Here is a 17,500-nt window from a genome sequence, read left to right as displayed (position 1 = left end):
CATGAGCATCCTCTGACCTGTCAGTTACCTTGATGTTGGGGTGCAGGTGCATGAGCATCCTCTGACCTGTCAGTTACCTTGATGTTGGGGTGCAGGTGCATGAGCATCCTCTGACCTGTCAGTTACCTTGATGTTGGGGTGCAGGTGCATGAGCATCCTCTGACCTGTCAGTTACCTTGATGTTGGGGTGCAGGTGCACGAGCGTCCTCTGACCCGTCAGTTACCTTGATGTTGGGGTGCAGGTGCATGAGCGTCCTCTGACCCGTCAGTTACCTTGATGTTGGGGTGCAGGTGCACGAGCGTCCTCTTGCTGTAGCCTGAGTTGATCCCCAGGGCGAGCTCCACCTCCTTGTACAGCATCACAAAGATACGCACTCCCTGTTGCTATGGGCAGAAGAGACGAGATATATAACAATATGTATTTTTGTGACATGTCATGTCCAAATGTTTCTTTGGTTTCAAAATACTATGAAACTTTTCTCTTACCTAAAGTTACCTAAAGACTTTATGTCAAAGATACTGATGAAACGTTAGGGTTGTGCTACAACCCAGGTTTTACGAGTGAGAACGAGAGCTCTCACTAGTGCCTTAAACGCTGCAACGCAGCCCTATGGAAGACTGTTATTTTGCTCCAAAATTACTTTTCATTAAAACCTGACCACCCACCCGTAGGTGGCGTGGTACCCCCTGGGACTGACACGGATCCACGTGACTACGTCACGTCCTGCCAGTCCAGGGAATAATCACTCTAATTTCTTCCAGCCCGCTGAGATCCGACGCACCCCGTGACGCATCGACACAGCAAGGCTGGGTAGTGAGAGCTCTCGTTCTCACTCGTAAAACCTGGGTTGTAGCACAACCCTAACGTTTTACTTCGTTTCGAACTCAAGCTCTCACTAGTGCCTCCATTCAACCGACCTTGCTGCCGGGAGCACCCCACAGGGCAACCCGAAAGGCACCGGTGAACCACGGCCATATGGCAACGTTTATGCCTAACCGTCTGACATATTAGAGTGGCAACGATACTACTTTCTTGCCACCGACAGCACCGCGTGCGCGAACTGCGCACCGGACACGTCGAGACTGTAGTACCTGACAAAAGTGTGATGAGAGGACCATGAGGCCGTGGCACACATGTCCTCCACCGACACACCGCGCAACAACGCAGAGGATGTCGCAACACCTCGCGTAGAAAGCGCCTTGATACCCTCCTGGGGAACCTTGCCCACGGCAGAGTATGCCAACGCGATCACCTCCACTATCCAGTGTGATAAGCGATCCTTGGAAAGGGGTCCGCCCTGGGCCCTTTGCCCAAAGCAAACCAACAGCTGATCTGTAATGCATAAAGAACGCGTCCTGGCCACATAGGCCGAGAGCGCCCTTACGGGGCACAGCATGAGCAAAGTCTCTCCTCGCCCGTCTCTAACTGAACGGCGGGGGACAGAATGCTGATAAGTCTATGACCATAGACCTAAAGCTGACATTAATAATCTTAGGTTGGTAAGCCGGGTTAGGTCGCAACGTAACCCTGCGCCCGTCATTACCACACAGGCCTGCTGCACCGAGAGGGCAATCAGGTCACCAACTCTCTTTCCTGACGACAAGGCCAGCAGCAGCGCGGTCTTTAAAGACAGACCCTTAAATCGGCGGAGTCCAAGGGCTCAAACGGATGACCCGTTAGCCCGTCCAGCACCGTAACCAGGTCCGATTTGGGTGAAAAAACGCACCGCGACGGCGGGCGCAGTTTACGCGCCCCCTTCATGAGGCGCAAGACTAAAGGGTACGCCCCCACGGGGCTCCCTTCAATTCCCCTATGGCAAGCAGAATCGCGGCTACGTACACCTTAAACGACTGCGGGGACTGACCCGCGTCAAGCAGGCTCTGAAGGAAACAGAGAACTGGTCGCACACTGCAGTTCACTGGATCCACGCCCTTACTTGCTGCATAGTGCATCCCACATTATCAAGCAAGCCCTGGGCTAGCAACTGGTCCGGTTCAGGAGCCAGACCGCTAGCTTCCACCTGCCTGGGGAGGGGTGGAACACCTCCCCCTCCGCCTGGGATAGGAGATCGGCCCGTACCGGCAATGCCCAGGGCGGATCTTGCGCCAGGGAGACCAGGTCCGCAAACCATGTCTGCCTGTGCCAAACAGACTAAAACGAGCCGGAGGCGCTGTTCCCTCACCCTGTCCAACACCTGACGGATCAGGGGGGGTCGGGGGAAACGCATAGAGCCCCTCCCTCGGCCACGCGTGCGCTTTTAGCGCGTCATGACCTAACGGGGGCTGTCCTCCTGGATCGAGAACCACAGTGGGCAGTGTGTCGCGCGCCGCGATGCGAGAGATCGACGCAGGCGCGACCAACCCTGGCCCAAACCTGTTCCATCACCCGAGGGTGGAGGCACCACTCCGTATAACGGGGATTGCCTCGAGACAGCAGGCCGGTCGTAACTCCGCCGTCCCGGCAGATAGACCGCTGACACTGAAAGGAGACGGGGATACACCCACAGGTGAATCCCCGCTATGGTTCAGCGCCCCCGACCGCACACCGCCCTGTTTGTTCAGGTGGGCGATCGCTGCCCTATTGTCCGAGCGAATCAGCACATGGTGCCCATGTGTGAGCCGCTGGAAGTGTTACCTCCGCAGGCCGGGGGGACTGCGGAGGCAACGTTCTCTTTCGAGTCTGGCCGCACGCGGACTTGTCCGGCAGTGCGGTCCCCAAGAGAGCTCCCAACCAACAATGGGCCCACGGCGCCATTGATGGTGGGCTTGTCCTGAGGCAGAGCCCGGCGAATCGCCTTCAGCTCTAGCACGTTTATGTGGCGAAGCTCCTGAGCCTCCCACCGACCGTTCGCCGAAAAATGCCCGCAAATCGCACCCCCTCCCCAGAGGGAGGCGTCTGTGCGAATCACCATCCTGAGCGGGACAGGGCCCCACCGAGTACCTCTCGAGAGGTAACGGGGGTCCGCCCATATAGCCAGCGCCTGCCAGGCCTGACCTGTCAGAGGAACCCTGCGATGACGGTCCCCGGCCGAGTCCAGGCGAAGCCTGAGAACCATATTTGGACCACGAGAGCATGTGTAGCCTCCCTAGCGGGAGCACATGCAGTGCTGAGGCCATCAGGCCCAACATCACTGTGCACTGATGCACTGACACCGAGGGCACAGACCTAACGTCCTTGGCTTGCTGTCCGAACCGTGCGAGCCTGTCGCTCTGGCGAAAGACTCGCAGGAAGTATAGCTCGAGCCCCAGGAAGGTCGCTGCCTGCGCTGGGACGAGGCAACTCTTCTGCCAGTTCACCAAAAACCCTAAGGTTTGCCGGTGATCGGTCACCACCTTGGTATGTTCCGCGGCACAGACCCTCGAGTCGGCCGCTAAGAGAACGTCGTTGAGATATAGGAAGACGCGGATCCCCCTCGCGCGGAGGGGAGCCACGGCTGCCTCCACGCACACCGTTCTGAGGGTTCGCGGGCTCAAAGACATGCCGAATGGCAAGCCACAGAACTCGTAAGCCTTCCCCAGGAAGGAGAACCTCAGGTATTTCCTGTGTCTCCTGACCATGTGGACATGGAAGACCGCACCTTCCAGATCCCTGGAAGTAAGAAATCCCCCTGTCTCAACTTGCACAGGCGGGGAAGAGAGCATTCGGGACGGGACTTCCTCAGCGTCTTGTTAAGACGCCGAAGGTCCAATTTTGGACGCATGGAGCCGTCCATGGCCTCCTCCTCCACGGCCAGATCGGGGGTCCCGTCGAACGTGGGTGGGCAAACTGTAGCGCGTATCCCCTCTGGAGGGTGCGCCGTAATGGGGACGGGGGAACATAGATGCTCCCAGGCATCGAGCCTGTTGGACAAGATGGTCTCTTGTGGCCAACGGAGCGGAACTCGGATCATACTCTCTCCCTCAATGTCCCCATAGGAGACAGTGAACGGTCATCAAAAGCAGAGAGCATATGAACTGAATCAAGTCTCTCTGCCCGCTTCGCGCTCAGAAAAGAGTATCACCGTCTCATCATCGTGGATAGCGAGACTGAACATTTTAGAAACACATTTCTCAAGTTAGAAACTATAGAAATGATCCCTGAAATATAGTCATGAGCATATTGCTGGGCACCGGGACCTTTCGATCCGGTGCCCTGATGGGGGGGCGGGACGTGAGAGGCTACGCCCCCCCGCCGCATGGACAGTTCCGTAGAAGCTGTGCATGCTGGGGGAGAACTTCTTACGCAAGCTCCGCCTACTGACGCGCTGTTGTATCGAAGTAAGCGCTGTGCCCCCAGCCAGGCTCCCTGCACTTGCAGGGGGCACCCCAACAAGGGAGTGCGACCCATGGAGAGCTCCCAACCACCCCGGGCCTTGGGCACCAAGGGCGGTGGGCTTGTCCTTAGAGCTACAAGCCAAAGGCTGGCACTGAGCCCAGACCTTGGCGAGCTGTAAGCCCTGCTGGGCGCGTAGCGCCAGCAAGGAGCAGTATGTCTATTGTAGCGGAGGTATCTCGCGCCCAATGTACTTAGCACACAGATACTAACTGCACGGGTGCACGCCAGCTATCTGCAAAATGCTATCGTTCTGTCCTAAACAGTACTAATATTGCTATCTGCACCTATGCAAGGCAAGCTAGCTTTAACACTTCTTTGAGAGCGGACCTTGGCCAGCTCTCAAGAGCTTAGCTGCGGACCAGACCGAGGGTTCAAGGCGCCTGTGCAGCGTGCTCGTGCCCAAGGCCGAACACGCACTTAACGTGCCGATTCATACTCGGCCAAGTAGTTTTACACACGGCCCATCCCCTCCCTGACCTTCCCTGCTCAGTAGCAAGAGGAAGCAGGAAGCTAACCACTAATAGCAAGCTCCCGCAGGGCGCACCCTATTAGCGGGAGTACCGCTTAAGCAAGCTAGCAAAAAGCACATGCTAGACAGTAAGCAACCCGGAGGCTAGCGAACGTGCGCGTGCAATGGTAACGTAAGCGGCAATAGCCCATCCCGAAGGGGGGGCAATAATACCCACAACCTGTTAACCCGAGAGAACAGACGTGGAAGCCACTAGCTAAGCTAGCATAAGCACTGAGAGACAAGCGTGCGCTAACACAAGCCTACGCACAGGCCGGTGCCGCGCGTCTCTACCCTGAGTAACACGGGGAAGCAAGCGTGACCGCAAGCATTAGGCCAGCGGCCCGCGAAGCTAGTCAATCTCAGAAGAAACTCCTCAGAGGGAGTTGCAATCTAGTAGATGCTAATTGCACGAGGCAAGCAAACACATAGCAGACAAGCAAGCTGGCTAAGATGGCGTAAGTACTGAGAGAAGCGGCCCACACAAGGTGCGGGGCGAGCTCACCTAGCTAGCGAATCGCCCAGCTAAAATCTCAGACGCCAGTAAAAGCTACACTACATTTATGTAGGTCCCAGCAACGCCTGTTCAAATTAATTGTGCCGGTCGTAACCGGCCAGCGTAGCCTCACAGCTAATACAGCACCTAGCTGTTCCCCCCTCTCTGTGCTAACAGGAAAACGGGGTTAACGTGCAAGCTAAGCCTGCACGGGTAAGAGCTGGAGTACTACACATCGCTAGATACTGGCTGCACGGGAGCAAGCTAGCTAACTAGCTATTTCACTGAAGAGCATTACTACTCTCGCTTAAGGCACGCCCTACACAGAGGTAGCTGGCGCGAAGTACTTAGCACACAGACACTAACTGCACGTGTGCACGTTAGCTATCTGTGCTACAAGGTAGTCCAAGCTAGCTGCACTGAGCAAACTAGCTAACTATCTAACGCGCGCGCTCTAAAGCCGGCGTTCCTAAAGTACCTAGCAACAGAAGCAACCGCACGGATGCATCTAGCTATCTGTGACAACTGTGCTATTTAGCCTGTTGTTCTAGTGCTAACGGTACAAGCTATTCTGCATGTATGCAAACCTAGCTAGAGTTATGAGTGCAGACCTGAGTCATGCGCTCAAGCCTAACAACGTTACCCCGTTTCCGGGGAAACGTTTCACATCGACTGCACGGCGGCAGTCTGACAACAGTTAACTAAGGAAGATACTCTTAGCTTTTTAGATGACTTGTTCCGACGCCGCAGGGTGAAGGGTACAGGGTCGGTCTCCGAAGCCTGCTTTATCCCGTCCACGCGACCCTCTTGAGGTGGGCAAGTCAGCCGGAACGAGCCTAGTATCTAAAGCTATATAATATAACTCCTCGTTAACCGCGGAGCTTTCACAAAACACGTCTTCACAGCGGGTGGAAGAAAGCGGAAGTGATTATTCCCTGGACTGGCAGGACGTGACGTAGTCACGTGGATCCGTGTCAGTCCCAGGGGGTACCACGCCACCTACGGGTGGGTGGTCAGGTTTTAATGAAAAGTAATTTTGGAGCAAAATAACAGTCTTCCATAGGGCTGCGTTGCAGCGTTTAAGGCACTAGTGAGAGCTTGAGTTCGAAACGAAGTAAAACCCATCAAAACGTTTCCTTTTGCTAGCAAATTCAAGCATCATTTTGTAAAATTAGGAAGCCAGGCAGTGATCTAGTGGGAACTAGAAAGGAGGTCTGTAAAGTATGACCAGTGAAAATCTATTGCAATAAGAAGAAGAAAATTAACGTAGGATTTTGAACATTGTAGAACTAAATTCTACAGCTGTTATGCACTGGTTTCTCTGATTGTGACATTTCATTTGGGCTCGTCACGCTTCCTATGGCTGTGGGGTGTTATGGTAATTCTGACTCTAGTTATGTATGTTGACTTACTGCCTTGCGTTTGAGGATGCAGTCCAGCCTCCACCTGTTCCCTTCTACGACAGGCCTCTTCAGGAAGATCTCTGGACTCAGCCTGGCCAACAGAGAGACAGAAAAATATATAAAAAGAGAGAGGGAGAGAGAGGCACAAACAAAAATTACACAATCAAAAACTTTTGATTATGTGGAAAGCTTGTGGACCAAAGTCCAGGACTGGCTAAGGCCGCTTGTTTTGATTTGACACCTTTACACATTGTGAAAACACCCTCCAGATATTAAACAAAATTGTTTTGCTGGTGAAATTTTCTTCTTTGTTATTTTGATTTAGTGAGAGGCCAATTTCCTTAGCAGAGGATTGTGGCTGCAGGCAGTTTTGGGATACAGCATGATAAGAACTGGGAGAGGGTCCGCTCCAGTGAGGAGTGGGGCAAACCGTGATTGTTGGTGAGGGGTCCTATTGAATTGTGTTTCATCATTGTTTTTGCGTGTTGTTGGTCTTTTTATTTCTAGCATTTGTCTTTTCTTTCTTTTCTTTCCTATTCTGTATGTAAGGATGTATTGTGCAGTTATATTGGTGTGGTTCTGTTACTGTATGTGTGGGGAAAGATAAGGTACACATTGCACCTGAAAGGACATTGATTTTATCGCAATCAGGAAACCATAAACAATCATTGAGCCGGACAAAAACACTTTAAATGCACAGGGAGGCTTTCCATTGAGCCATCAGAGCCACCACACACATTCTCTACATAATGACAGAGATGCCATAATGATATAGTCGTGCCTGCAATGCCATTGGCTCACATTACACCGACTGACACCTCATTGGTTAACACAACATAAGTCCAGTGATTACTGCCACTGCAACACTGGGATTTTAGCCATGAGAAACTGTCCAACTTTTGTCTCTGAGGGACAATAAACTATGACAGCTGAAGTTACACAGAAGAGAGATCACAATCCTATCATGCACACACTAGAAACAAAACAGTGTTTATTCCACAGCAGAGAACCTCACACCAAAGACTAGAGAAGACCTGAAGGCAGCATAGTGATGAGCAACAGCAAGTGATAAAATGCAGAGCGGGAGAAGTCTCTTTACTAAGCTGTTGAGCCTGTTACAGATATTAGATTACATTTGCATCTTTGTGCTACCGACACATCAGGTTACTGTAGCCTCAGGGTGGAATCTGTATTCCTGTAGGCCTACTGTGTAAGGCTGCAGGTCATTTAGCAAGACAGGTTTGTGTATGAGATTAATTGGATCGGTATTGTATTGTTTCTTCGCCCCCTGAGGAAAATGTTTTGTACTTGTTTTCAAACTTCATAACATATAAAAGACACACCACACCCCACACATACAGTACAGTATAAAAGACACACAACACAACAACACACCCCACACATACAGTACAGTATAAAAGACACACAACACAACAACACACCCCACACATACAGTACAGTATAAAAGACACACAACACAACAACACACCCCACACATACAGTACAGTATAAAAGACACACAACACAACAACACACCCCACACATACAGTACAGTATAAAAGACACACAACACAACAACACACCCCACACATACAGTACAGTATAAAAGACACACAACACAAAAACACACCCCACACATACAGTACAGTATAAAAGACACACAACACAACAACACACTCCACACATACAGTACAGTGTGTTGGGTGACAAGACTATTCATTCATATCATCAGTATCAGATGAGCAAGCGAGAGAGACAGAGAGAGAGAGAGGGAGGGAGGGGGAGATAGATTTGTCTTTCCTGCACAGACACATAGTTCTTTCTGAGCTGAGAGAGAGAGAGAGAGAGAGAGAGAGAGGAGAGAGAGGGGGGGGAGAGAGTGAGAGAGAGGGGAGAGAGATTGAGAGAGAGGGTGAGAGGGAGCGGGAGAGAGAGGGGAGAGAGAGAGAGGGGGAGAGAGATAGTGAGAGAGAGGGGAGAGAGATTGAGAGAGAGAGAGAGAGAGAGAGAGAGAGGGGGAAGAGAGAGAGAGAGAGGGAGCGGGAGAGAGAGAGGGGGGAGCGAGAGAGAGATGGACAAAGGGGGTGTAGCAGTAGTGTAAACGGATATTGACACCTCATCTTTGTATGTGCAGTGTCTATTCTGGGTGTGTAGCCCAGAGGCAGTAATTGGAACCTGTGCCATTGTAAGGCCAGTGAGCCATGGCTTCTGGTAGCACATCATGCCATGTGTAACAGCGTGTAGCACATCATGCCATGTGTAACAGCGTGTAGCACATCATGTCATGTGTAACAGCGTGTAGCACATCATGTCATGTGTAACAGCGTGTAGCACATCATGTCATGTGTAACAGCGTGTAGCACATCATGTCATGTGTAACAGCGTGTAGCACATCATGTCATGTGTAACAGCGTGTAGCACATCATGTCATGTGTAACAGCGTGTAGCACATCATGCCATGTGTAACAGCGTGTAGCACATCATGCCATGTGTAACAGCGTGTAGCACATCATGCCATGTGTAACAGCGTGTAGCACATCATGCCATGTGTAACAGCGTGTAGCACATCATGTCATGTGTAACAGCGTGTAGCACATCATGTCATGTGTAACAGCGTGTAGCACATCATGTCATGTGTAACAGCGTGTAGCACATCATGTCATGTGTAACAGCGTGTAGCACATCATGTCATGTGTAACAGCGTGTAGCACATCATGTCATGTGTAACAGCGTGTAACACATCATGTCATGTGTAACAGCGTGTAGCACATCATGTCATGTGTAACAGCGTGTAGCACATCATGTCATGTGTAACAGCGTGTAACACATCATGTCATGTGTAACATCGTGTAGCACATCATGTCATGTGTAACAGCGTGTAGCACATCATGTCATGTGTAACAGCGTGTAGCACATCATGGCATGTGTAACAGGCGTGTAGCACATCATGTCATGTGTAACAGCGTGTAGCACATCATGGCATGTGTAACAGCGTGTAGCACATCATGTCATGTGTAACAGGCGTGTAGCACATCATGTCATGTGTAACAGCGTGTAGCACATCATGGCATGTGTAACAGCGTGTAACACACTAACTGGCTGTCACATCATGCCATGTGTAACAGCGTGTAGCCCACTAACTGGCTGTCACATCATGTCATGTGTAATAGCGTGTAGCACATCATGTCATGTGTAACAGCGTGTAGCACATCATGTCATGTGTAACAGCGTGTAGCACATCATGTCATGTGTAATAGCGTGTAGCACATCATGTCATGTGTAACAGCGTGTAGCACATCATGTCATGTGTAACAGCGTGTAGCACATCATGTCATGTGTAACAGCGTGTAGCACATCATGTCATGTGTAACAGCATGTAGCACATCATGTCATGTGTAACAGCGTGTAGCACATCATGTCATGTGTAACAGCATGTAGCACATCATGTCATGTGTAATAGCGTGTAGCACATCATGTCATGTGTAACAGCATGTAGCACATCATGTCATGTGTAACAGCGTGTAGCACATCATGTCATGTGTAATAGCGTGTAGCACATCATGTCATGTGTAATAGCGTGTAGCACATCATGTCATGTGTAACAGCATGTAGCACATCATGTCATGTGTAACAGCGTGTAGCACATCATGTCATGTGTAACAGCATGTAGCACATCATGTCATGTGTAACAGCGTGTAGCACATCATGTCATGTGTAACAGCATGTAGCACATCATGTCATGTGTAATAGCGTGTAGCACATCATGTCATGTGTAACAGCGTGTAGCACATCATGTCATGTGTAATAGCGTGTAGCACACTCACTGGCTGTCACATCATGTCATGTGTAACAGCAAATCATGTCATGTGTAACAGCATGTAGCACATCATGTCATGTGTAACAGCATGTAGCACATCATGTCATGTGTAACAGCGTGTAGCACATCATGTCATGTGTAACAGCGTGTAGCACATCATGTCATGTGTAACAGCGTGTAACACATCATGTCATGTGTAACAGCGTGTAGCACATCATGTCATGTGTAACAGCGTGTAGCACATCATGTCATGTGTAACAGCGTGTAACACATCATGTCATGTGTAACATCGTGTAGCACATCATGTCATGTGTAACAGCGTGTAGCACATCATGTCATGTGTAACAGCGTGTAGCACATCATGGCATGTGTAACAGGCGTGTAGCACATCATGTCATGTGTAACAGCGTGTAGCACATCATGGCATGTGTAACAGCGTGTAGCACATCATGTCATGTGTAACAGGCGTGTAGCACATCATGTCATGTGTAACAGCGTGTAGCACATCATGGCATGTGTAACAGCGTGTAACACACTAACTGGCTGTCACATCATGCCATGTGTAACAGCGTGTAGCCCACTAACTGGCTGTCACATCATGTCATGTGTAACAGCGTGTAGCACATCATGTCATGTGTAACAGCATGTAGCACATCATGTCATGTGTAACAGCGTGTAGCACATCATGTCATGTGTAACAGCATGTAGCACATCATGTCATGCGTAATAGCGTGTAGCACATCATGTCATGTGTAACAGCGTGTAGCACATCATGTCATGTGTAATAGCGTGTAGCACACTCACTGGCTGTCACATCATGTCATGTGTAACAGCAAATCATGTCATGTGTAACAGCATGTAGCACATCATGTCATGTGTAACAGCATGTAGCACATCATGTCATGTGTAACAGCGTGTAGCACATCATGTCATGTGTAACAGCGTGTAGCACATCATGTCATGTGTAACAGCGTGTAGCACATCATGTCATGTGTAACAGCGTGTAGCACATCATGTCATGTGTAACAGCGTGTAGCACATCATGTCATGTGTAACAGCATGTAACACATCATGTCATGTGTAACAGCGTGTAGCACATCATGTCATGTGTAACAGCGTGTAGCACATCATGTCATGTGTAACAGCATGTAACACATCATGTCATGTGTAACAGCGTGTAGCACATCATGTCATGTGTAACAGCGTGTAGCACATCATGTCATGTGTAACAGCGTGTAGCACATCATGTCATGTGTAACAGCATGTAGCACATCATGTCATGTGTAACATCGTGTAGCACATCATGTCATGTGTAACAGCGTGTAGCACATCATGTCATGTGTAACAGCATGTAGCACATCATGTCATGTGTAACAGCGTGTAGCACATCATGTCATGTGTAACAGCGTGTAGCACATCATGTCATGTGTAACAGCATGTAACACATCATGTCATGTGTAACAGCGTGTAGCACACTCACTGCCTGTCAGAGAGTCATGCTGCCAGGTCATTCTTTGGCAGCAGTGTGGTGATGGCCTATCTGTCTATCCAACTATGACTATGACTATGACTATGACTATATGAGGACCGCAATGGAAATAAGTCTGAGACTTTATTGTGTTTATCCTCGGTGATTGTCTGTCTCTGTATTTGTGTCCTATTTTTGTTGACATTCACCAAATAAACTACTACTACTACTACTACTACTACTAACTACTGAGGACATTGACATTCTCCTGTGCCGGGTTCTCAGCTGTCCCACCATACATTCCAACTGTGCACCCACATCACTATGAGGAAATCCCACACTGCTGAGCCCTAGTGTTGTGCCATAGACAGGAAGTGTATAGGAGGAGCGTCTAGGTAGTGTAGAGGTAAAAGCACTCGCTTACCACCCAGGTTCAATTCCCGGCAGCGGTACTTCCGGCTTGGTCAGACGTTCCTACAGACACAATTGGCCGTGTCTGCGGGTGGGAAGCCGGTGGGGTATGAGTCCTGGTTGCTGCACTAGCGTCTTCTCTGTTCGGGCGGGGAGGGGAACTGGGGGCAATAGCGTGATTCTCTCACGCACTACATCCTGCCGGTGAAACCCCTCGCTGTCAGGTGAAAAGAAACAGCTGGCACATGTAGCCTACTGTATCGGAGGAAGCATGTACCTACACAACACTATCCAGATCGACAGAGGGAGTGGAGCAACAGCCGGGACAGCAGGGTTAATTAAACACAGTCTCACAGAAAATTGTAAAATAGCAACGTTTTGGAGCAACGTTGCTATGTTACAATTTCGGCTTGAAAATTGTAAAATGGTAACGTTCTGAGATCTTAGGGTTAGGGTTAGTGTAGGGGGAGGGGTTAGAAACAGAAAATCTCCATAAACCACGCCCACCCCTGTAGACACGTACGTTACCATTTTACAATTTCGGAGGCGAAATTGTAAAATGGTAACGTTGGTCCAAAAGCGTTGCTATTTTACAATTTTTTGGGAGATTGGCCAAGTACAATTAGTGTGAAAATGGGGGCGAGGGGAAAAAAGTATTTGTATAGTAATATTGTTACAAGTTTTGTTACAATATGCCCTTTTCTGTTCTACTTCACAACATTTGAGCAAGAAGAAAATGCAAGATGGATGTAGGATAGATGTGTGGTGGTGGATTCATGTGCCTTATATAATAGAGAAACAGTGCAGGAACTTTGATTGATGATTTTTAAAAACATAGTGGATTTCTGCAATTATGGTGGGAGATTGAGTTCTAATATCCTGTCATTCCTGTGCTGCTGTGTTCAGCAGAGTAAATGTGTTCAGGTGCTTCACAACTCGACTCAAAGTCTCCAACTGACTACTTCGGGGTAAGGTGCTGTACTCCACTGATGGAGGTGTGTAATAACCGCTTGTGTTTTTCAGTTGTTTTGTTTCTCCACTATCATTACTCTGTCAGGTTTGGAGAAAGAATAGGCTGCAGTACGAAAGAAGGACAGATACAGACTTAGATCAGAGCCACCTAAACAGAAATCTTTGACACACACACGCACGCACGCATGCACGCACGCACACAAACACACACACACACACACACACACACACACACACACACACACACACACACACACACACACACACACACACACACACACACACACACACACACACAAACGCATGCAGCCATGCATGCACACTTACCACCAGTCAGTGATGAAGATCTCCTCTTTAGCCTCCTCCAGAGCTTCTGCCACATCTTCCATATACGTCTTCCCATTCACATACCTACATGAGCAAAGCTACAGTTACAGTGGATAATATTTACAGGCTCCAACCTCACATACACACAAGCAAACACACACACGCACGCACGCACGCACGCGCACACACACACACACACACACACACACACACACACACACACACACACACACACACACACACACAGTTCTGTGATGTCACTGCTCTCCATATAAAGTAGATGACAGCTTTTGTCTGTTTGCTCATCTGTCTTGTTACAACAATGTCAAAACTGCTGCAAAACCACATGAGTCAGCAGGAGACAGAACAACAGAGAGGCAAAAAGAAATAGGATGAAACACAGCAAGACAGTGGGCTGTTCATTTCTCAGGCTTTCTTACATTTGTAACTCATTCACAAACCACAGGCTGCACCCATAGCTGTGACATCATGACATAGCTGTGACATCATAACATAAGTATCCTGTAAAGTTTTCCATCAGCTCATGTGACCATGGCTCTCTCTTCCCTTGAAGACCAACAGAGAAATGCAGCAGAGAAAGTATGCTGAGAAAATGTCTGGGAACAAGACAAACATCCACGGACTGCCCCTTAAGACATTTATACCAGTGCTGTATCTCTGAACATGTGACTTTATGATTGCACTTGAGAAAAGGAAATAAAAATCTGTCTGTCTATGTTTTATGGATTTTTGCCATATGACTTCCATCCCCCCACACAAAATCTATATTAAAATTACCTGTTGGATTTGGCCAAACCTTGAGAGAATAATGCATCTCACCACTGTTTTCTCACCTTTTCAACATTGCACAGATCAGCCCATAAGGGGAAACGACAATCAGCTCAAACTGACTGACCAGCATTTTGGGTATTAACTGCTGTATATAATAAATAAAGCGACTTCAGACTATAAGCTCCAACCAGGAGGTTCTGCTGTACTTGTTTCATGGCCCCAGCAGAAACAGCTCAAACAGTTGTGCTCTCTCACACTCCAGTTACCATTTGGCAGGGATGTTTTCCTCTTCCTGTGCGAAGGAGCCGAAGCGGTGATCTCGGAGGAAAGCCTTCCCATGATTCCTCACAAAGCTCTCGATGCTCTGGCCCCACCAGCGAGCGTGTCTGTAGCTGCTGCACTTCAACACCAGGGTCCTGTCCACAGTCACACACACACACACACACACACACACACACACACACACACACACACAGACAAGACACAAACAGACATACATGCACGTGGACACACACAGACATGCATAGGTCACAGTCACAGACACAAGCGAACAGACAAAAGCAAACACACAGAGACATGACATGAACATGGAGATTTGGGGATTTGGAGAAACTAGAGAACATAACTTGGCAGGCAGGAGTGTTTGGAAAGGGATTGGAAAAAAGATCTAGCCTAAAATACTTCAACTGCATTAAAAACAGGTTTTGGTGATGTATCTTGCATTTCTGGGCCCTTTTTAGGTGGTGGTGGTGGACATATTCAAAAACATGATTTCAACGCGACATATTTGATAGCAGAAACTTTCTCAGCAATCTGAAGTCATGGTAAACCCTGACTCCAGTGGGACCCACCTTACTAGTCCTGTTTTTATTACACTTGCTACTGTTACTATTGTCGTAACTGTGCATTACTATTAGTACTTATGCTCTTACTTATTATAGTTGTTAATGGTATCATTATTACTGCCATTACTGTGCATGCATATCTCTCTCTATCTCTCTCTCTCTCTCTCTCTCTCTCTCTCTCTCAACGATTTTTTTCTTTTTCTTTTGCAGGCCAGGCCACCGGGCATCGGCCCGACGTGCCCGATTATGCAGTCCGCGCCTGCCGGTTACATCGTATAAATATATAAAATATAATATTAAATATTAAAAGAATATTAAAAAAAAATCCTCAGCTGTCCTCATGGTCCAGTCAGTCAGCTCCTCTCCACTGCTGTGTTAGCTTGGACGCTCACAGTCACAACACTGCCTCACAAACTTGGCTGCATCCAACTCAAGACAACTTTTCAGACCCTGGAGATAATCTTTCTCAGAAGAGACTAACGCAACAAATCTGGAGACTTTTTCTGACATGGGATTAACATTACCAGCAAGCAGCAGTTGGTTAATTTTGATTAATTATTTTTATTTATTTATTTATTTTTTTTATAAAAAAAGAAGTTCGAACATGGCAAATTACATTGGAACATGCCCCTCCTCCCCCACATTCGAAGTTAAATTCGAATTTCGAATAAAAAGTGACAGCCCTAATACACACATGTACACACACACACACACACACACACACACACACACACACACACACACACACACACACACACACAAACAAACAACCTGGAGAGGTTATCAATGCGGACTCCGTGTCTGGTCTCTGTGTCTTTGGAGTCCATCTTGATTTTGAACTCTTTGTCCACCAGCACCACGAAGGAGATGGCCCCCGAGTCTGGCTTCATGTAGAGCAGGAACGAGTCCTTCACCACCAGCCAGCTGCACAGGGGACACAGACACAGAGACACACACGCACACGCACACACACACACAAGAAAACACACACACACACACACACACATACACACACACACACACACACACACACACACACACACACACACACACACACACACACACGTCACACACACACACACACACACACACACACACACACACACACACACAGTCATTTAGTACTGTGTATCTCTACTGGATTACTGTGTTATTTGTTTTATTGCTTGTTTTTAGGAAAGGGTGTGGGATGAGAATGGCCATGCGGAGGTAGTAGGAGTTGGTAGGTGGATGGGCAGAGGGCTTTGATTGTGTGGGATTTTTTTTTTGCATTGTATTTACAGCATGAAAACCATCTGATCAAAAGCTAATATGGATGTTTGGTAAAGAGAGACAGATGAAGAGAAAAAACGAGAAAAATGTAAGAGAGTTGAGTGTGGCTACATGAGAAGCTACTTTGAAGCAATGCTCAAGAAACCTAATTTTGCAAGCAAAAGTGGTTCAAACTACTTGATGAAAATGATCATGCATCTACATCTACAATGCCATACAATAAAAAATCACATGACTGCAAAGAATACCACTTTATTATGAGTTAAACATTGTATTCTATTTGAAATCAAGCTCAAAGAACAATCTCTGTGTTTTTACAGTATAACGCCCACACGCCCAAAGCTAGAAACTAATGTGGAATGTTAATGTTCTTATGCCCATCACTCCTCCATTTTCAGTCCAACACAAGTCTGCCAGACGGAAAAATAGGGATGATTAAAAACAAGGCTAGGTCGGAACCTAGCATATGGCCTGCGGGATAAAGCGTTCACGAGCATCGGCACTCAAATCGGCACGCAAATTGGACTGGACAAATCCAGATATAGCTTGCGAGTTTTATTTTATAGCCAAAAAGAGTTCAGTAGTTATGCCTGAAAATAACACATTTGAATTTAGTTGACCACCAAGCTACTGCAAAATGTACTCTAACTAAATTTTATTCCATGTAAAGCTACTCCGCAATACTGATGTACAGTTTATGAGCATGACAGAAACAGTGGGGGAGAGAATAAGAGAGACAGAGAGACAGAGAGAGAGAGACAGGGACAGAGACAGAGATAGAAACAGAGAGAGACAGGGACAGAAACAGAGAGACAGAGATAGAAACATAGAGAGACAGGGACAGAGACAGAGAGACAGAGAAAGAAACAGAGAG

At 48.1% G+C, this 17,500-nt stretch overlaps 1 protein-coding gene across 1 annotated transcript in view; it reads right to left on the bottom strand.

Moving 5' to 3' along the window:
* Positions 1 to 17,500, bottom strand: part of pld1a (phospholipase D1a) — a 62,753-nt gene that overhangs the window by 20,260 nt on the left and 24,993 nt on the right. The window contains exons 9-13 of the mRNA XM_083634145.1: positions 16,126 to 16,278; positions 14,776 to 14,925; positions 13,718 to 13,801; positions 6,732 to 6,813; positions 274 to 384 (exon numbers count right to left, since the gene is read on the bottom strand). Of these exons, the coding sequence (XP_083490271.1) occupies positions 274 to 384; positions 6,732 to 6,813; positions 13,718 to 13,801; positions 14,776 to 14,925; positions 16,126 to 16,278 (580 nt within the window). The remainder of the gene's footprint in view (positions 1 to 273; positions 385 to 6,731; positions 6,814 to 13,717; positions 13,802 to 14,775; positions 14,926 to 16,125; positions 16,279 to 17,500) is intronic.

The sequence above is a fragment of the Poromitra crassiceps genome (genome assembly GCF_964638095.1).
Source record: "Poromitra crassiceps genome assembly, chromosome: 3".
NCBI classification, from domain to species: domain Eukaryota; kingdom Metazoa; phylum Chordata; class Actinopteri; order Beryciformes; family Melamphaidae; genus Poromitra; species Poromitra crassiceps.
The sequence above is the reverse complement of the archived record's forward strand: the minus strand, read 5'-3'. Positions and strand labels throughout refer to the sequence as shown.